General features: G+C 42.0%; 1 protein-coding gene across 1 annotated transcript in view; it reads left to right on the forward strand.

Annotated features, from left to right (window-relative positions):
* EGFR (epidermal growth factor receptor) overlaps positions 1 to 22,604 on the forward strand; it is a 342,723-nt gene that overhangs the window by 255,779 nt on the left and 64,340 nt on the right. The window contains exons 7-13 of the mRNA XM_068236350.1: positions 495 to 636; positions 3,592 to 3,708; positions 12,217 to 12,349; positions 14,593 to 14,666; positions 18,772 to 18,862; positions 19,822 to 20,018; positions 20,780 to 20,912. Of these exons, the coding sequence (XP_068092451.1) occupies positions 495 to 636; positions 3,592 to 3,708; positions 12,217 to 12,349; positions 14,593 to 14,666; positions 18,772 to 18,862; positions 19,822 to 20,018; positions 20,780 to 20,912 (887 nt within the window). The remainder of the gene's footprint in view (positions 1 to 494; positions 637 to 3,591; positions 3,709 to 12,216; positions 12,350 to 14,592; positions 14,667 to 18,771; positions 18,863 to 19,821; positions 20,019 to 20,779; positions 20,913 to 22,604) is intronic.

The raw sequence follows: 22,604 nt of genomic DNA on the forward strand, positions 1-22,604 counted from the left end.
CTTTAATTATGTTTTTGGGGGCATGGCTGCTTAACTATTATTCTTGGAGACCCTAGCAATGCCCCTGGTTCCCAGATGCTTAATTTTATTAAGACAGCGTTGCAAACCTGTGTGTAAGACTGCTTATGGGCCCTTTTCCACTATGTTGCATTTTGCAATTAGATTCAGATTGCTAACTGATCGCAAAATGCAGTGTACAGTAAAGCTAATAAAAACAGCAGAGGCCATTTCCATTAGAGCAATCCGATTGCTTTGTGATTTTGTCTCAAGTTTAGTCATCCTCCTTCAGCATTTTGGATGTGATTGAGCTCCCATACTGAGTATAGAAGCCAAAAAGCAATAGTGGAAGTTAGTTTGAAACCGATCGCATTTCAGTGAGATTGTGTTTCATAGTGGAAAAGAGCCCTGTAGGATACAATGACTAAAGAGAACTTCTGTGAGCATTTGATGTCCTCTAACAGAATTCCCATTATAATTATTTTTCTTTCCTAAAGGCTTGCCGCAGATTCCGAGATGGTGACACATGCGTAGACAACTGTCCTCCATTGCAATTGTACGACCCATTGAGCCATATAACGGTAGACAATCCTGATGGAAAATATAGTTTTGGAGCTTCTTGTGTGTCAAAGTGTCCACGTAAGTAACACAAAGTTATGGATAAACCATTACCCACTTTGTCCACTACTACAGTATATCTACGTCATTTGTGGCACCCTCCAAGCCACCATGACGGTAATATACTGACTTGCTTGCAGCCCCTGCTGTGCACGATCGGGTGCGCTTCAGAGTGCACTCCCCGGCACTGTCAGCTGCCTTACTAAATGGTGAAAGGGAAAATGTTCCCTTGTAGCCAATTAGTGACACCGCCCCCCCCCCCCCCCCCCCCCATGCGATCATCCTTTAGCCCCAGCTTCCATTCACCGCGGTTCATGCAGCCCTGTGATGCCGAACATACGGATCCTGGCTTGATGACGTCAACCAGGTAAGGTGAGATATTCTGCTTACAGGGGCATTTTTTTTATTGATCTGGCCACGGAGGGGGCACATCTGGCTACCCATAACGGAGGGTGGGGGTAGTGTTCCGAAAGGGGGGGTGAAATGTATTTTGGGGCCCATCAGGGTAACTGGGTGGGGAATTAATAATGGGGCCACAGCTGATGGTCCTGGGGGCCATAACCTAACACTGGGGGCACATTTCGCTATAATGGGGAGGGGGCGCTAATCCTGAGGGCACATCTGCCTACAATGGGGAACATTGATCCCAGGGACACATCTTGCTATAATGGTGGGCCCTATTCCGGGGGGCGCATCTGTCTATATAGGGGGCTAGCAAATACGGGGGACAGTTCTGGCTATACTGAGGGGGCTGATATTGGGGGGCACATCTGGCTATACTGGGGGGGGCTGATACTGGGGACACGCCTGGCTATCTATCCTTGGGGGACGTAATACTGGTGGCATGTTTATCTACTGTAGCATTTTTTTAATTTTTTACTACAATTGGTGAAACCTAAGGATTAATGCAATTTTTCATTCCCCCCCCCCCCCCCCCTCTTTTTCCCATTAAAATGCATGGAATTTTTTTTTCTTGGGTTAAAATACCCCCTTATGAATGTCTAGTATGTCCTGAAAAAAAGAATACCTAGATCATTTAGGTGTCGTGAGTAGGGATAAAGTTATGGCTGTTTAAATAGGGACATGGCTAAAACGTCAAAACTGCTCTGGTCCATAAGGGGAAAAGAAGGTCTGGATGCGAAGTGGTTATACATATTTATACAGAAATCTGCATTAGCCACCTCTGTTTATTCATGCAATTATCTAATCAAGTCTAATACCGGGGCAGCAGTGCACTAAAACAAACCATGCAGGTACTGATCACAAGCTTTAGTTATAGCAAACCTGAACTCAGAATGTTCTCTCTGCTCTAAAAGATATGCAACAGCATAATAACCTTTAAACAAAAAAAAATGTTTTTTTGTTACAGCTGATACAAATCCTAAAATAAATCTGCAGTGTTTCTACTTCCTGCTTCATGGAAGCAGACATATTGTTAACCTCCTGTGCTTTCAAATGGCCTTATCTGCCATCTCTGCCGTGGCAGTCATGTGACACTGGAGAGATCAGATTACGGGCTTGATTCACAAAAGAGTGCTAACTGTTAGCAAGGGTGTTTTTGCGCGAATTTTCGCATTGCGCGCGCGTGCAAATTTTTGCACGAATCGATAACGTTTCCGCGCACAAATGCGAATTTTCGAGCGGAAACGATATCGATTTCGTGGGAAAAATTATCGATTCACGCGAAAATTCACAATCGCGCGCAATGCGAAAATTCGCGCGAAAACGCCCGTGCTAACAGTTAGCACTCTTTTGTGAATCAAGCCCTACAACTTGTGATTAGACACAAATGAGGAGAATTTAACAGGTTATACTTTCTAAATACATACAGGGTGCATTTCTCTATGTATTTCTTTAGTCCTGTGCAAGTGTTCAGCTCCACTTTAACCTTTACACAAGGAGGAAAATGTGATCTCAATAAAATGGACAATGGCATTACTGTTGGCACCAGATACATTGATCTGAATTGCTGATGCACAACAATTTAAGAGAAAACTGAGACATAATGCAGTGTGGGGTATAATGTTGCATGAGGAGGCCAATTGCCATAGCTTTGAAAGTGGGTGGATGCATGTGGATGTTTGCAACGGTCTTTAAAGTGAACCTTAAGTCTCGTAAAAAAAATGAGTTTTACTCACCTGGGGCTTGCCTCAGCCCCCTGCAGCCGATCGGGGCCCTCGACGTGTCTCTGCGACGCTCCCGTCCCTGCCGGCGACCACTTCCGGTTTCGCTGTCAGGACCCAACAGGCATGGGAACGCGAGTGATTATTCGCGTTCCCAGCCACAATATCACCTCCTATGCTGCTATTGCGGCCTCCTTGCCGCAATAGCAGCATAGGGGGCGACATTGTGGCTGTAAACGCGAATAATCACTCGCGTTCCCATGCCTGTCGGGTCCTGACGGCGAAACCGGAAGTGGTCGCCGACGGGGACGGGAGCATCGCAGAGACACGGCGAAGGCACCGATCGGCTGCAGGGGGCTGAGGCAAGCCCCATGTGAGTAAAACTCATTTTTTACGAGACTTAAGTGCCTGTTTAAATTGCAAAACCCACGGGGAATATAAATGTTGCCATTTGTACAAGAAATTATGGAAACAAGAATTTTATTTTATGTATGTGTGTGTTTTTTTGATATTTGATAATTAATAAAAAGAATTGATTTTTTTTAAGAAAAAGTGACCACATTGAGCCTTCATTTTGCACAGTGATGGTTCACACTAGTGTTATGTAAAGGAATCTTTATACCCAGTACAGTGAGTAGGTCTGTTCAGTTTTATTGAAGGAAATGGGATGCTGCTGGACAAAGAAACCTAAGGAATATTTAAATTGATTGCATTTGCAGAATCTAACCACAGTCTGTTAAGAATAGAAGTTTATTTTGAATGTTTTATACCTTCTACTTTGTATACCTTAGTTATGCTTATTGGAATACGGGGTGTATTGTTTATAAACACATTTGTTATATCATTTTATTAGACAACTTCATAGTGACAGATTTTGGATCTTGTGTTCGTTTATGCCCTCCGAATTCATATGAGGTATATGAAGATGGTGTCCACAGCTGCAGAAAATGTGCTGGAACATGTACAAAAGGTAAGCAAAATAATGTTCACATATATTTAAAAGAAACCACACAGATAAATAAAAAAGAAAATCCTATGCTTTGCGAAAGCATCTACCCTTGTTTATTTTTTTAAAGAGAAACCCTATTTTTAATGTACATTTGTCATAATCTTAACTAACTCTAAAATTGCCATAATGGTGAATGCTGACCTGTTTACTTACTTTATTTATCGATACACATTGTAATCTATCTGGAGACAGATCTTCTTTTGCCTGTTCTCTTCGCGGATAACACATACCCAGGAAGCTATGAAATATCAAAGGTGTGATCAGAACAATATGGAAACAAAATAAAAGGCTTCTCAAAATGTCAATTTTGGGAAGGGATTCATATCCTTTATCAGCAGCTCAAAGGTGGGGCAGAAAATACATATTTTGTAAGGTTTTTCCAAACTGATACATAGACAAAGTTTGAAATGAGATGTAAAAGATTAAGTGGCAGTCCCAGACATGTAAGACATCACTGTTAGGTTACTTTAGAGAGGTGATTGAAATTATTAATAATTCCTGACTGACAATCTTTTTTTTTTTTTTCTTCTTTTTTTTTTTTTAAAGAGGACCGATACGTATGCATATGAATAAAGGAAAACCAAAAAACGAAACCCTGTTCGCATTTAGCAATAACAGGCTGTCTAATTCTCCCTTATCTGGAAGTAATAAGTCACTGTAATTTGAGCTGACACCTCTTGTCTGATCTGTGCTGTGGTCTGTGCTGTTCAGAGGCTATGGCCTCAATTCACTAAACAGTTTAGACTAGTCTACGGGTGGTTTTTAGTCTACTGATGGTTTGGTCAGTTGCATCAAAGGGGAATTCACTATTACCAAATGTTTTAGACCTGTTGTTTAGACCTGGTCTAAACCATTTAGTAATTAGGTGGTTAAAGCAGGGGAAATGATCAAAGATGCAATTCACAAACAAGTAGCTATGACTGACATCCTTCTCCTTTGATGAGCTCTCCTCTGGATACTATTAAACTCCTGCATAATTAATTCAAAAGGTTCCGTCCTCACATCTAATATACCTCACAGAATTACTTTACCTACAGAAATCAGCTGGTCTAATCTCTGTCAGAAAAAGTGGGTGTGGTTACTCCTTGTTTGCCTTCATGAATTGTGTAATTACTGAGGCAGGGAACACACTTGACTTTCAGTTTTCCGCGCGCGTTTTTCTGCATACTTTTTCTGCACACTTTTTCTGCACACCAAGTGTGTTTCCATGCAGGAAAACGCGCACGGTTTTCCACAGCAGCTGATGTAAATGATAGAGGAAACTGCCAAAATGTGCAGAGTCATCATGCAGAATGTCAGTTTTTTTTCTGCGTGCGAACAACACAGTAAGTGTGCACTAGCACATTGATTAACATGAGTTCACAGTTTTTCTGTGCAGAAAACGCGCACGAAAACAGTCAAGTGTGTTCCCTACCTAAATGTTAGACCATGCCTAAACACAGGTCTAAAACATTACACCTAACAATCAGTAGACTAAAAATCATCTGTAGAATAGTCTAAACTGCTTAGTGAATTGAGGCCTATATGTAAGCACAGGAGGTTTAACCCTGTATGTGCTTCCGGCAAACCAGGAAGTAGCAGTTCAGCACCATCTCTGAGGAGATCTGTAAACAATAGCAGAGAAATGTTTTTCTGTAAAGGATATTATGCTCTTGCTTCTCTTTTAGAGCAGAAAAGAAGTAATCGGTTTGGGTCCCCTTTAAATGATGTATTGTGGTCAAATTCATGCTTGTGTACACTAGTGATGTGTATTTGTGTGTAAGAGCTGCCCAGACTCAGAGGCAGTGCATGGCATGAATCCTCAGGAACAGCCAGTAATATGTCTAGTATGTGGAGTGCGCCTTGCAATCTCCTTCTGCTGCAAGGCTTCGATTTTCTGCCAAAGATCATGCCTGAAGAAAACCATTAGACATTTTTAGTATTAATTTAGAGGTACCATTCACATATACGTTCAAGACATTTGCAGGGACACTTACACATGTTACAAAGTAGAGTTAGAGGTTATCAATGAGATAAAAATATTTCTGAGTTCATGCAGGATTATGTACATTTTGTATACACATGTATGCAGCTTGAAAATGAGCCAACCAATTTAAATCTTGGTGTGATTAAAAACTCTGAAATATTTGCATCTCATTGATCATCCCTAAATAGAGTGGTTGTACAAATTATTATTATTATTTTTTTTCAATTCGCCTGTGTGCCTGTAAAAAATAAAAACAAAAATTCAAAAGAAAAGAAAAAACGCAGCTGACCTCAGATCATCTGAATAAACCCCAGACTTCTTCCTGCTTATCCACACCATACGATTTTTAAAATATCTTTTCAATTCAAGAATTGCAATACATTTTTCTGACTAATTGTAACATTTAACCACTTCACATCCAGGCCCAAATGCAATAACTTTTTCACGTGAGTTTTCTCCTAGGAGATATGTTTTCAGCTTCTTTTTAAAATAACTTTTCAGCAGTTTGGAATCTAAAAAGTAGCAAAAAGTAAAGAAAAAAGTATTATCAAAATTATTTTTAGTATTTTCCTGCTTGCTGGTGCCTTAAAAGGGATTTTATGACAAGGTGTGGAAATATCACCTAGAAGAAAAGGGGAATTGCATATGGGTCCCAGATCTTGTTTCATTTTAGCTATGTCACGATTTAATCAGCAATAACTTTATCCCTACCTATGACACCTAATATATATATTATAAAAACCAATGGAGGCAGGGCAGTGCAGCTGAGAATAGGTAGAGGCCTCCTCAAGACAGTCCCACTAGCTCCACGGGCGTCACCCCGCTTTGAAAGGAGGAGAGGACACCGCAAAATCCAGACCGGCATTTAAATAGAGCAAAGGAGGGAAGGCGTGTGCCAGGAAGCCGCCGCGCGTCAACCGGATGTGACATCACAGAGGCGGAAATAGGAAAAGCCGGACGTAGAGGAAATCAGAACCACGCTGGAGCGCAAGCGGCAGGAGGCAATAGGTGAGTAGCTAAAGTCCAGAGCAGATGATGAACATGCAAATCGCGCACAGCGCGATGTCTATAGATAGAAGCCAAGGATAAAGAGAGGGGAGAGGGAGAGGAATAGAATAAGGGACAGCCACCCAATAAGGAGAATAGTTTGAATAGATGGAATAAGCATAATACACACATTTAACCATAAATAATATTATTATTAATGCAAAATAAATCAATTCATGAATCCACAAGTATATTATTTACGAACAATTAGATATATGCATATTAATTAGATGGAGAGATCACACTAGAGCCCGCTTAGGGATTAGAGGTGTGCATAAAATGTCCATCCTGAGTCCCAGGGCAAACAAAAGTCCAGTCCAGATTAGAAATGTTCCACAATAGAGAGCAAGTACAGTCCACATAAGAGAGGCTATTGTTAGAAAACTGGGGTCCAATAGTCCACTTTGAGTCCATGTAGATCGAGCATTTAAAGAGACATATATGTCCAAAAGAGTCCCAATAAGGTCTAAAGGTCCATACACCAGGCAATTATAGATATCAATACAGGAGGACATAAGAAATATTCTGCATATAAAGAGAACACAATGCATTAACCACCTGGACGTTACGGACGAGCTCAGCTCGTCCAGCAACGCCGCGGTGGATTGCTCGGGCCCTGGTGGGCCGATTTGAATAATTTTTGTACTTTGCTAGCTGCCTGTTTTTCCGATCGCCTCCAATCCGCCGCTGCCCACCGTGAATCAGGGCCCCCCCCCCCCCGCAGACCCCTTGCGCAGCCTGGTCAATCACCGCCAGGCTGCGCTATGGGGTGGATCGGGACTCCCTGTGACGTCACGACATCGATGACGTCATTCCGTTCGTCCCCATGGGGACGGGGGAAGCTCTGCAGGAAATCCCGCTCAGAACGGGATTTCCTGATGGGTATGATCGCCGACGGCAATCGGAAGAGGTAGGGGAATGCCGCAGGGAAGGGGGAATCATGTAGGTTTCTGCCAGAGGGAGCCATGCTATCCAGTTGGTATATCCATCTGGCTTCCCATTTTAGCAGGGCACCTACAATGTCGCCACCTCTTAACCTCCCTGGCGTTCTATTAAAGATCCCCAGGGGGCAGCGCAGAGCTATTATTTTAATATATTTTTTTTCAATCATGTAGCTAGCGTAGCGCTAGCTACATGATGCCCCCCTCCCTTCCGCATCCCTCCCACCCCTCCGATGGCCGCCGGCGCTGTTAGCCATTAGGAAATCTCGTTCTGAAAGGGATTTCCTTTAGGGCTTCCCCCATCGCCATGACATCGCCCCCGTTGTCATCAGGAGTCCCGATCCACCCCTCAGCGCTGCCTGGCACTGATTGGCCAGGGTGCACAGGGGTCTCGGGAGGGGGGGAGGCCCTTACGCGGCGGGTAGCGGCCCATCGGCGGCGATCGTCTACAACACGCAGCAAGCAAAGTGCTTGCTGTGTGTTTTAAAAAGAAAATTATGAAAATCGGCCCAGCGGGGCCTGAGCGGCGTCCTCCGGCGGTAATGGACATAATAACTCGTCCATACCGCTAAGGAGGTTAAACTCAATTTAATCTGATCAATGTCACAGACCTGTAGGCCCACTGGAAACCCCCCATGATCTAACAGGAAGTGAGAAGCCACTGATGTAAGTGTTTGGTTATTTTCAAGATCCCATTTGGCCAGTCTAATCCTAGATAGATGCTGCTGAATCCTAGATAGATGCTGAGCCCTCTCCGCTCTCTTTATCCTTGGCCTCTATCTATAGACATCACGCTGTGCGCGATTTGCATGTTCATCATCTGCGCTGGACTTTAGCTACTCACCTATTGGCTCCTGCCGCTTGCGCTTCAGCGTGGTCCTGATTTCCTCTAGTCCATCTCTTCCTATTTCCGCCTCTGTGACGTCACATCCGGTTGACGCGCGGGGCCTTCCTGGCACACGCCTTCCCTCCTTTGCTCTATTTAAACGCCGGTCTGGCGTTTGCACACTGCGATGTCCTCTCCTCCTTTCAAAGTGGGGTGACGTCCGTGCAGCTAGTGGGATTGTCTTGAGCTGCGCTGCCCTGCCTCCATTGGTTCTCCTGGGCTAAGTATCTCCTCTTTTTTTGTACACTCTTGTTCTCTTATGCACTTTACTATATAGGCTGCTCCTTGTTAATATTGTGTAGCAGTTCATTATTCACTGTCATTATTGCATTAGCACTTTATATATATTTTTATATTTCATATTTGGTCACCATTGATGTTTACACTATTGCACTATTACCGGGTTCAACCACTGGTGGGCTCTGAATAGATGCCCACCAAGCTGGCAATATTGACTTTCTGGGTATTAATCAATTATATGCTCTTACACATTGTTGCATATAGTATCTGATGAAATGGGCATAATTGTTTGCAGCTGAAGTTATATAGGACTATGTGGTCTGTTTTAATTGATTGTAGTTTATTAAAGTTCATTAATGTCAGTACATTATATGTGATTTATATATTTTTCGAATAAATTGTTTTGACCTTGAGTGGTGCTGCTCATATGGGCCTTCTTTTTCTCAATTGTAGATGGATGCTGTAGGTTTTGCACAGGAGCAAGCCCAATCGTGCACAGCTGTGCTTTAGCGACATGACTTATATCTACGTCCCTGTGGCTTAGATGAAGTCACAGAGGACGTTGATATACTGTAGTAGTGGAAAAATTGGTTAAAAAATCTGACCAATGTACCACACACGTGTAGTAAATTTTTTCCTAATTATGAAAAAAAATGATTGAAAACGCTGGGAAAATTGCTTGGAAGTATATATAAGGAAATTGACAATCTACCACACACCATTCAGTTTTCTTGAAAATTGATCAGAAAAATCTAGCGCTCCCTATAGACTTTTATTGAATAAAAATTGAAAATCCAATCAGTTTTCTTGCTCAAACAAAAAAAGCTTTCATTTTTTTTTTAAAAATCAGTTCATTTTTATTGATTAGCCGTAAAGTCGGATCATTTTAGTGTATCGTGTGTCACCACCTGTAGGCCTAGCATCCTACTTCCTTCATTTTAAAAAGGTTTAAGAGGAAGATTCACAGTTGCAACCAATGTTAATGTTTTGTCTTTGGTGAGTGGGCGGTCTGCACCAGAAGTTCACCAATGTAATACTAGCCAAATGATATACAACATGTCCGTTCTGTTTCTAGCGACTGACATCATGACGTCATTTGGAACCTAAAAAAAACGATTTGTGTTGGTAAAATGTCATTCTTTATCATGTATTTGGCCATTTACTTAACTGATAATAACTTTCAGTATTTATACAGGCAAGGGTTTGTGTTATGTTTCAGAATAAAAGATCATAGCATTAGGTCCAAAATTAAGAAGGGCCAATCTTATGTTTCATGTAAACAAAGAAATGTGACCTTTCTAAAATGTGGGCATTTAGATTTTTGTAGAGGGTCTTCAAAGCACCATTTTCTGCAGAAAAGGTTAATATTTCTTGGGTCTGTCATATTTTGAAAACTTGTGAGGAAGGGAATGCAGGAGCTGCGAGTGCAATAGTTTTTCAAGATGATGCAGTAATGCACTATTTGTTGAAACTTGAATCAGAAAGGCAGCCACTGAACCTTTTAATAGTTAATAAAGCAATGACTACGCCTGTGTTTCTATGCTCAAAGTTTCATTTTACAGATAGGTATGTTACATTTCACAAATGTCAAGTTTGAATAGGAATAGTTTGCTAATAGGCAGCTTGGACATTCTGAGAAAATGATACTAACTTTAACTATTGCTGAGTGCACTTCTAACAATATAAAGATGTGTATTTATTAGTTTTAGGCTACTTTCACACTTACTGTATTTTCATGCATTGTGGTGCTCTTCCCCTGCCACAGATGGTCGTGAGGCCAATGCATGTGTATGGAGACTTGTACGCTATTGTGATGCGGTGCAAAGGAAGTAGTGTAATCTACTCAAGCCCGCCATACACTGTGCAGTGCATTGCCTCATGCTCAGTGCCTACTGCAAGGCTTATGCAGCAATGCAAGTCTATGGTGATGCAGTAAGTGTACACGAGGGTATGTGCAAAGTGTGTGGCATACTTCTGGTCCAGCACGGAGTACGTCACTGAGCAGAAGGCATCGCTAAGCATATTACACTGTTGACGCACACTGCCGCATGGTAATGTAAACAGGGAGTAGGGCAACGCACAAGTGTGGCATAAGTTTAAACATTGTCTCCCAGAGATTCAGACATTAGAAGGTGCCCATATGGGATTTCTGTAATTTTAAAATGTACCTTATTATTGTCTGAAGTCTTGCTGTGGTGTTCTGGCCTTGCACTGTATTGGCATTATAAGCCTCTGCACATTTTCTTTTGGTCAGTAAGCGGTTTCAGTGGCCAACAAAGAAACATCCTACTGGGCATGAGAATGTTGTGGTAAGCGTTATATTGCCTTCTGGTTTTAGATTGAATTTACACTGTAGAGAAGTAGAAGACTCTAGGTAGTTGCTGCATATTTGCAAGGATGATTTTAAAGGTGTAGTCTCCACATCTGTATATCTTACAGTGTGTGTGTCCCATAGAGGCACTATTGGGCTTACTTTAAAGAGGAACTGCCAGGGACATGTAGGAGAAAAACACATTGATACTAGTTTCCTCTATTGGCAGCCTTCTTCATCGTTCAGGAGAATATGAACATGTCCACACACAGGTATTATGGTGGCAACAGATTTAAGTGAAGCAAACCTAGCTTTTTCCATGGTTACTCTGTTAATCAGAAAACTCTTCAGGAGTCTGCATGTTCCACAATGACAGGACAGAACTTGGTGTTGAGTTTGATCACAGGTAGATTTCTTCTTGACACCAGTACTTAGTCCTGGCTTATGTGGAACCAGTGGTATAGCAATAGGGGATGCAGTGTTGGCAAAAGCACCAGGGCCCTTGCACCAGAGAACCCCACTAGGGTCCCTCCTTCAACCGCTGTATTAGCTCTTTATTGGTACTATTTTGGTAATGATCATTTCTATTTACGGTATGCTTTGAATAGTTGTAACCATTAATAGGCTGTTCCCCTGCCCTTGTTTATACCTTTCTGACACTGTGGCTGTCCTTGGCAGGCTTTGGTGCTCTTTATTAACTGCTTGAATTCTTCTCTAAAATGATACAGACACAGTCTCACAGGAAGTGTAGACTAGGCACTAGCAGGCATATCCATTCCTTGTGACATAACCTTCCTAAAACTGCATGAAGTTCAGCCAGAAATCATATGACCAAATGTTGTGTGCCCAGAAGAGGAGCCACGGGCTTAAAATTGGAATAGGGGGTTAAAGTAAGTTAGTGTTCATACTAGATAGCACCTCATAGTGTCTTTCTGTTGATTGCTGCAGCCTTATCATTTTTTATCACATACCTCAAGCTCTTTTAAATGATGCTTGACAAAGAATCCCATTTTCTCCCTTTTCCATAAAATACTTTCCATGTAATATAATGTTCAAATATTTTGTTCCTTTTTTTCAGATGTAATATGTGAGGGACTTGGACAAGGAAAGCTGACCAATGTGTTATCTGTAAATGCAACAAATATTGATTCTTTTCAAAACTGTACTATAGTACAAGGAAGCATATCCATCCTGTATGTGGCTTATAGAGGGTACGTTTGTTTTTTGTTTTCTTTTACTTTATTACATGCACTGTATATACTTTTTTTAAATTATGAAAGGTTTAAATCCAAATAGTTTCTTTTTCACACTAAACTTTTGGGATTGCATGTCTTACATATGACTGTTGTAGACCAGACAAGAGAGTAGTGAGTGCGTACTGTAGGTTACCCATATCTGACATATTGGATAAATGCTACGGTTTTCAATGCCATTTCTGCTCCCTGTAATGTTTAGGTATTAGTAATAGTTTGGAGGTAAGCACACCTGGAGTGTTCAAATGACATGCCTGTTTGGATGACTCTGCAGCACTCTGGGTCAAATATCAGGTAGAAGAGATGAATCCGGCATCATCAAGTTGTATTATGCTCTTTTATTGTGTTTAAAGACATTGATGACACATGGTGTACAATGCAACATTTTGGAGGACGTACCCCCTTTCTCAAGCTGTGTCAAGTGTCTAATCAAGTTACAATAATGCTACCTTTATATACTAGCTTAAATGACTCCTGAGGCGAAGCATTAAACCTCTATTTACCTACATGGGGCTTCTTCCAGCCCCTAGAAGTCCTTTGGGTCATGCTCGCTTCCGCAGCACATATAATAAAAGAAGTCCTTTGGGTCCCTTGTCCCAGCTCCGGTCCTTTCCGATGTCCCACTGATGAGTCGCCTATACTTACAGGCGGCCAGGGTGACACCGGGGAGAACCGGAGCTATGGTGAGGGACCCAAAGGACTTCTAGGGGCTGGAAGCCGCCCCAGGTAAGTAAAGAGAGAGTTATTGGTTTGCCTCGGGAGTCCTTTACCGTGGGGGAAACTTACAAACTTTATGCAATGAATGTCCTGGCTAGAATTAAACCTTGGACTGTGGCAAACATGTTATCCATTATGCCATCATGGTATTCTGCCACCCAATTGCAAAATGCATGTAGGTTCCTGATCAGTGAGTTAACAGGTCGAAAGTCTAAAGAAGAGTCTCCCAGCCAACATCACAGGGGAGATCATTCTGCAGCCGGCCCCGGGGCAGTCTCTAGGCTAAATTGCACTCGGGGTGAGGGTGTAATAATTGCACAGACACATCCCCCACCCCCGTGGACTCGTAAGCCCATACTACTCCCCCAGTATAAGTTTTCAGGTATGGGTACCCCCAGTATAGGTAGCCAGCTATAGGTGTCCTCAGTATAGGTTAGCCAGGCATAAGTTTCCCAGTATAGGTAGCCAGATGTAGTCACCCCCAGTATAGTTATCTAGCTATAGGTGCTCTCAGTATAGGTTAGCTAGGTGTAGGGGCTGCCAATATAGGTTATCTAGGTATAGGTGCCTTCAGTATAGGTAGCTAGGTATAGGTGCCTTCAGTATAGGTAGCTAGGTATAGGTGCCTTCAGTATAGTTAGCTTGGTAAAGGTGCCTTCAGTATAGGTAGCTAGGTATAGGTGCCCCCCTCCCCCCAGAGGTGATGAATGGGGGAGCCGCGGTCACACTGGGACTCAGCCACGGGGAGGGGAGCCCGATTTCTTCCTCTCCCTGGGACCCCCCCTCTGTGCCCCCCCCCCCCCTTGGCAGAGTGAGCACAGTGGAGCCTCATATGAGCAACTCCTCTCTCTTTCCGCTCCAAAAGCCGCTCACTTGCCGCTGGTCTCCTCTGTCTGCAAAGCCGCTTATACACTTTCTGCTTCCTGCTGATCAGGAAGTGGAGAGTGTATAGGTGGCTATGCAAATGGAGGAGACCAGCGGCGATTGGAGCTGGAAGGGAGTTGAATTGCTCATATGAGGCTCTCTGCACTTACTATGCCAAGAGGGGGAGCACAGAGAGGTGCCCTGGGGAGAGCCAGGGAGGGAGAAGTCTGGCTCCCCATGGCTGAGTCCCAGAGAGGCTGCGGCTCCGCCCTCCATCACTGCAGCCCCCTCCCTCTGAGCGCTAAGGGTGGGTTGTCCGCCTGGCCCGCCCCTAGAAACAGGGCTGGCCGGCCCCTCTGATACATTGATATATTTAATCAGTGTGTGCCTACCATCTGTCTTTCTCCCCATTGAAAAATATTTTGTTTGATTGCTAGCTTTATAAGAGAATGGCATAAATATTCATTACATTGGACATAGATTTTAATTAATATTTATACATTTTTTTATTTCTGAAAATGATTCCTTTGGTACAGAACAGTGATTTGGAGGTTTTTATATATTATGTTTCTGTGTGTGCAGTTGACAATCTAAATGTGTATGTATATTTTATCTTTTAGTGACAATTTTACCAATACACCAAAATTAGATCCAGAAAAGTTGAAGGTCTTTAAAACTGTACGGGAAATTACAGGTATGATTATGAAGGACAAATACAATATGTTTAACTTATTAAACAAAGTGTGCCTGTGATCCTGAGTGATTCTATACACTGGCTAGGTCCTATTACATTAGAATAAGTTTTGTGGAAATGTTAAAGAGAACATGAAGTGAGAGTAATATGGAGACTGCCATTTTTATTCCCTTATAAATAATGCCAGTTGCCTGCTGAACTTTTACTTAAGTTGTTTTTGAGTCACACACTTGCTGCACACAGTCACTGGAGTCAGACCAGAGTCAAAGCACCTGTTCCTCATGCTCATTCTGGGCCAGTGACTTGGTATTAGAGGCAGAGCATCAACAGAGAAATAAAGGCTCATACACCCCTACCAACAATCTGTCCAACTATCTTCCAAACTTGTCTGTTGGAAGATAAGTTGGGTGTGTGTACAGCTGACAAACAGGTTGTTTGCCAGATCCAGCTGGTGGATCAGTCTGACTAATGGTGGCCACTAATGATCCAATATTTTTCATCCAATCTTACCAAATCTATGTAGTATAAGGGTAAATTGAGTGAATATACTGAATGGATACTTCAGGCAGTTACCTTATATTACATAGAAATGGTAAGATTGGATGAAAAAGATTGGATCATTAGTGGCCACCTTAACAGGCAGGTTGGAATGTGTGTACAAGTCTTTTGAACAACTTTTTTTTTTTTGAATGCGAACATGTTGTGAAGCTTGTCATTTAGCTTGCACAAATAGGGCTCGATTCACAAAGCGGTGCTAACCCAGTTAGAGACTTTAGGCGTGATAACCATTTTTATCATGCCTAAACTCAGTTTAGGCATGATAAGTTTAGGCATGCTAAGTTTAGATAAGTTTAGATCGCATGCAAAGTCCCGCACGCAAAGTGCACCAGACTTTGCTAGCGCAAAACTTTTGATCAGCTGTGCACTGCGGTGCTAACTCAGTTGGTGCTTAAACTTATCACGCCTAAAAACTTATCACACCTAAACTTATCATGCCTAAACTTATCACACCTAAACTTATCACACCTAAACTTATCATGCCTAAACAGAGTTTAGGCGTGATAAAGGGCTTTTCACCAGGGTGCTAACTGTTAGCACCGCTTTGTGAATCAGGCCCATAGTATTTAAAGGACAACTGAAGTGAGAGGAATATGGAGGCTGCCATATTTATTTCCTTTTAAACAATACCAGTTTCCTGGCAGCCCTGCTGATCTATTTGGAAGCAGTAGTGTCTGAATCACACCAGAAACAAGCATGCAGATAATCCAGTCAGATCTGACAATAATTTCAGAAACACCTGATCTTCTGCATGCTTGTTCAGGGTCTATGGCTAAAAGTATTGGAGGCAGAGGATCAGCAGGACAGACAGGCAACTGGTATTGCTTATAAGGAAATACATATGGCAGCCTCCATATCACTTTTGTTACAGCTGTCCTTTAAAGGGCAACTGAAGTGAGAGGTAAATGAAGGCTCCCATATTTATTTCTTTTTAAACAATACCAGTTGCCTGGAAGTGCTCCTGTTCTATCTGGCTGTAGTAGTGACTGAATCACACCTGAAACAAGCATGCAGATAATATTGTCAGATCTGACAATAAAGTCAGAAATAGCTGATCTGCTGCATGCTTGTTCATGGTCTATGGCTAAAAGTATTAGAGGCAGAGTATCAGCAGGGCAGCCAGGTAACTGGTATTGCTTAACCTCCCTGGTGTTCAGTTTCTGCTGGATTTCTGTGCAAAAAGTGATCCAGTTAATTTTCACAACCTTTTTTCCTGTAACATAACAAAATGTGTCAAGCAAGGGTCTAGTGTACATTTTTAGTTCAATAAAATCTTAAAACACAAAATCTAAACTAAATTTCACATTTACTCCCCCAAATCTCTGATAATTTATACTTCCAAGCTGCAGCTGCTCAACCTGTTCTAATACAAATGTAAAGATATCCATATATCTAGAGATGAAAAAAAAAACATTGCTTAATGTGACCAGTGATATGGCCCATGAGACTAATGATTCAATTATTAACATAAGAGAACATATTTTTTTTTTAAATAAAAACTCACATGCACTATGCCAATGATGAATGGTGACTAGAAAAAGGGTTGACTCTTGGGTGCATGTGTAGTTGAAAAATAGAAAAAAATGCTTTATTCTTACAAATACCATATACATATATAATGTCATAAGACAGTAGAAAGACATACAAAATTTATACTAACAACATACATAGACATATAACTATTAAAAAAGCCAACTAACTGCAGAAAACAGGAAGGGGCTGCAGTCCCCAATCCTGTAAAAATCGTTTATAACCTATGTAGGGAAAGATGTAAGTAAAAAACTTTGCAAGGATGGTCCACTCAAGCTTGACTATAACCCATCTGTGAGTTGTCACCGATACCCAGACCTGTTTATGCTGTATGATTCCAATTGCAGATCAACAGAATCAAAAGGGTTCATGCACAATATCACTGGATTTATAGAAGCCAACTGATAATATTCGCATCTGTCAGTAGTAGCCACTCTAAGTCTAAATCCACAAACGATTCCCAATCGCAGAATCCCATGTGTGGTCAGCATACATCTCTAGCAAAGCAGATGCATTTGTTTAGACAATCCAAGCATGAGTTCAAAGCGTGTAGTATCAGCCAGTGTTAGATGTAATGATTGCGCATAGCACACAGAGAAGCAAGTTCCATCAGCCAGAGGTTAATGTGTAGGAAGATAAGCAATGCAGCAAAGCAACATAGGCGTTAGTTACCCATCCTTCAGTTCATAGTCCTGCATGACCCAGAACTCCAGGCTAGAGGAAGCAGTCCCAAATACATAAGTTATGCAGCATAGTAAAGCGTTGGCTACGATGGGGGGGCCTGTTATCTCGACATGTTTCACTGTATATGCCACAGCCTGATCAGGAGAAGCGACCCATCAGACCAGCTGGTCCGATGGGTCCCCCATGGACCAGACAGCATATTTTTTTGTATTTGTTAACCCGCCTCAGATTCTCTTTAAACAGTAAAAGGTAAGGTCCCCCTTTAAAGTTGTAATAGTGAAAAGTAATTTGTTTTCAGCGCCCTCTGCAGTTCTAGTGAAACAGTATGTCACTCCTAAGGGGCGAAACTGTGAAAATGGGTGCACAGCGGGATTGTTAATTTGTGCACACAATTAAATTACTGGCTATAGTGTCACCCCGGGGTAATTTGGGCTCCCGACACATAGCCATTTCGCTTGCAGCAGCGACTTCTTGGCAGTGTGCACAGTGTCAATTATGTCTTTTGGGGTAGCATGCTGCCTAAGTGTTATGCAGGAGATCTGCCTGCTTAATTATAATCTAATAAGTGGTTGGAAAATATCTACTGTGTTACATCTCATATGGCTGTTTGTATCGTAACCAGGGTGTTGTTGATTTTTTTAAAGGAGAGAACACTTTATCAAAAGTTTTTCTGGGCAGGCCCACTGTATTTAAAATAATACCTGTGCTAGATTTATGTAAATTTGACTCCACCTATGACCCATCATGACCATGTCCACACACTTCTTTGTGCTGAGGGATACCCCAGATCTTTTAGGATTTTAGCGACGCACCTGTTGCCCAAACTGGAATTCTTAATCAATGTGGTCCTTCAAAATTAACTAGTTACCTTTACTACTTCACTTGTGAAAAAGACATAAATAAGGCTGGAGACACACTGCAGAGCACTTTTCAAATTGTTTTCCTTTTTTTTTAAACTCTTCCATTGACTTGCATAGTCACGTGACTTTACTACAATTTTAATGTAAGTCAGTGGGAGCTCCGAAACCCGAAAAGCGCTCTGTGGTGTGTCTCCAGCATTTGGACACAGGGTAGAATGAGCTAAGTTTCCAGCTACAAATCTGCCTACATCTTCTGTATACGAATACGTACATACAGTCTCTCCTCAGGAACATGTAAGGCCTTGATGATAGAAAAGCAACAATTTGACTTTGTTAAATGGCACCTACTGCAATGTGCCTAATAGAGACATGTAATGGAAACATTTTAGTTACGATTGCTGTTTTAATGTGGTGATACTTGTTAAAACCGTTTTCCTAGTTACCAGTCTTATGCAGCTGCATTTCTTTGACAGGGTCATTAATAGTTCAGTGGTGGCCAGAAAATTACACTGACTTAAGCTTCTTTGAAAACCTTGAACGAATCAAAGGCAGAGTTAAACACCGGTAAGTACATATAATGAATATGTTGGTCATTTGTAATGGTTATTGTTACTTTAGAGTGGTCATCCCTGTGGAAAAGGAACCTTGAGCTAGTAAGTCTTCAAAAACCCTACCCCAATTCCCTCTGATGCAGCTATCTCTGTACAGTTCGACTTTGTCTGCCCGGAGAAGATCAAGAAAGATTTAAGAGAGGTGCCTGGCCGTATTTCTCAGGAAGCTAAATTGTCTATAAAAAAAAAAAAGGCAAAGGTGTGACTAATAACTCACTTGTGCCAGCTATATTGTGACAGCTATACCAAAATTTAATGTTTTTCATAAACCGATTTCCATATAAAAAAAAACAAACAATTTTTGGATAGAATAATTGTGTGTGGTTTTGTTCTTGTTTTTTATAACCATGAGGTAGAGGTCACACTTAGCTGTCTTTGTGCACAATTTCTGCACAGAAAAACATTACAACTGTGAACTCATGTTAATCAATGGGCCAATTCACACTTGAATACATACGTATTTGGCACTGACATTGTGCAGCATAATTCTCCACATTGTGTGCATTTTCTCTATCAATTACGGTAGCTGCTGTGAAAAAAACATGCAGACGGTGTGCAGAAAACTAAAAGACAAGTGTGACCACTGCCTGAAGGTTCACAGAACATCTTCATTGTTTTGTGTGCAAGATTTTGTCTTAACACTAGTGAAGTGAAAGAGCTGGCTTTGACTTTAGTAGTATTCTGGCACATTCATGTTATGCTGTCAGTTATTACATTGGCACCTGGGAGTCTAGTACTCTTGCAGACCTATTTGGGATTGCCATAAAGGGACAGTAAACAATGTCACATCAAAATGGCTTTATACATAGAACTGAGTGTCATTTATGATAATGGATTGTCTGACAGTGGATACATTATGCGGAATAATGCATGAGATTACCAATGTAACTGTTGCCTTCCATTTTATTGCAGTGGTAAATACGCACTTGGCATTGTGAATCTACCCATAAAGTCTCTAGGGTTACGGTCCCTCAAAGAAGTGAGTGATGGTGATGTTATAATCACAAAAAATAAAAATCTCTGCTATGTAGATTCTATCAACTGGACCAGCATCTTCAAAGTAGATCAAGAGGTGATAACTAAGGAAAATAAATTCTCTGAAGATTGCAGTAAGTTTACCTTTTGTTTCATACTCTGACAAAATGCTCACAAAACATTAGTATTATTATGACAGAGACAGCAGCAAACAATTTATTTAGAGATTGGGTACTGTAAATGTTAAAAAAAATGACTAGTTTTTATGGTTGTCACTCATTTCCTGTCTCCAGGATTATCAGTTTTTGTATTAAAGTCACAAAGTGGTGGTCACAGGGACAAGAAGTGAGGCAAAATGTTTTAGTGGGGACACAGATGATAATAGCCCCATCCCAGAGTTTCTAATCCTTTTTTATACTTGGGGCTAGTTCAGACGGGCATCTGAACCAGCTGCCTGGCGTATCGGTAAAATGCTTTTCTGCTAGTAAGCTGAAAAGCATTTGGCAGCTGCTGTCAAATGTGTCGCGTTTTGACTCTGGCAGGGGGACATGGAAGCGTTGCAGTTGGCTGATCCAGGACACTACATTTAGCTTCCAGGAAGGAACAAGACTATGGAAAATTACAGGATTGAGTGCTGTGTTTGCATTAACCACAATAGATGATCGTGGCAGCGGCTGTCTATTCACTTGAATGGACAGCCACTGCACTAAACCTCTTGGTCTCCAGAATTTGGTTGATGTCTTTTGTGATAGAAGGATGCATGGTTGTGTCTCGCTATGCAATAAGTGTGCGGTGAAGACATTTTCTACATGTGCATCTAACCAATTTTGCAAACTAGTATTATTGGACAACAGTTGCTGATATTGTGTTCTCATTTTATGCTTTTTATTTTTAGATCGCACTGGAGAGGTTTGCCATCCTTTGTGCTCTGACCAGGGCTGTTGGGGACCTGGACCTATGCAGTGTTTTTCATGTCGGGCATTGAGTCGTGGAAAAGAATGTGTTGAATTCTGCAACATATATACAGGGTAATTATAGTTACTGTGCCATTTTGCTCTTGCAATATCAGCAGGGCAGACTCTGCTACTGCACAGGAACCAAATAGGACAAGTGGGATTAAGAGAATTACAAGAGGTGCTGTCTGCTGGTTAGACTATCAGTGCTGGTGAGAGCACCCTCTTTACCACCGCCAACCAGCCATCCGAGTAACAATTAATAGAGCAAGCATACACTATGTAACATTTTAATAGGTTAGCTGTTCAATTCTGAAAATATATCAAAAGAAACAAAATTTGACTTTTAAAAAATCCTGTCAGTGGAATTTGAATAAGATATCTACCGTATATACTCGCATACAAGCCGAATTTTTGACCCCAAAAAAGTGGCCCAAAAGTGGGGGTCTCGGCTTGTATGCGAGTCAGCTGGCTGTGCCCCCCGCTGTGTCTGCCCCCCTATGTCCCGCAGCAGAGTTAGTGCGGCTGTGAAGAGGCTGATGTGCCCCGGAGCGTGCAGCATTGTAGAGAGCAGGAATCCTTTACATGTATCTCCCGCTGTCTCTGCTTCCCTCCCTCCCGACACGCTGCAACCAGGAAATGTACTCTCACTTACTGTATTCTCAATGTTCCATCCTCCGTGGCAAAGCTGCGCTAGTATGCTCCGATACATCTGTTTATGTGACAGGCGGCTACACACTGTGATTATGCTCAGAGATGTATACGGACATGGCTGCAGCTCGCTATCATGAAGCTCTGATAGTGTGCTGCAGCCACGGCAGTATACATCTCTGAGCATAATCACAGCGTGTGGCCGCCTGTCACATAAACACAAGTATCGGTACATGCAGCATTGAAAATACAAGAAGCTACATTTCCCTGCTTCAGTATGTCTGGAGGGAGAGAAGTAAATAGTGAAAGTTACAAGCAGATATACGGTATGTCTTCAAAAGACTACATCTCCCTGCATGCTTTGCTGCCATCTACTGGGCATGTGCGGAAGACATGCAGTCAGGAAGCTTGTGTAGTGCACAACACAGAGATGACATCTGCAGAGGAGATGGAAGCAAATATTCATGCCATGTGTGGGCTGTGGGTCTCAAGGAGCAGTTACTCTGCTTGCAGCTTTGCAGATCCTGTAGTTAGCACTTAGTGCCCTGGTGAGTCCAGCTTCACCTTACTGATTTGCCCTTTGTCTGATGTGAATTATAATCTGCCATGGGGAAAATCTCTAACTCCTGTTAGCAACATTTAAGACTCCAGGGTGTGGAAGATTTGTCTTGGGCAATGTCCCCGGTTGTCAGAAGCATTTGTGTCTAGAACAGGCTGGGAGCTAAGCAGATGTGAGGGGCAATCAGCAGAGACATGGATGCACATCTGGCTATGTGGAGGGGGCTGAATCGTACTGGGGGTCTATTTGGCTATAGGAAGGGGGCTGTCTCATACAGGGAGCATATCTGACTTTTTTTTTACTGGATATTGGGATGCCTCTTATTGGGGGACCATCTGGTTATTTATCTTGGGGGGGGGGGGCTATACTGGGGAGGGGGGCTTATATGTGAGTCAATCACTTTTTCCTGGTTTATGGGGGGAAAGTGGGTACCTCGGCTTATATGCGAGTCGGCTTATATGCGAGTATATACGGTATATCAGTCACAGGCCGGAGTGATGAGATTCAGCTGCATAACTATACAACTCATTTGCTTGATTCATAACTTGTTGCACCCT

Source organism: Hyperolius riggenbachi, chromosome 5, assembly GCF_040937935.1.
Source record: "Hyperolius riggenbachi isolate aHypRig1 chromosome 5, aHypRig1.pri, whole genome shotgun sequence".
In the NCBI taxonomy this organism is placed as follows: Eukaryota; Metazoa; Chordata; class Amphibia; order Anura; family Hyperoliidae; genus Hyperolius; species Hyperolius riggenbachi.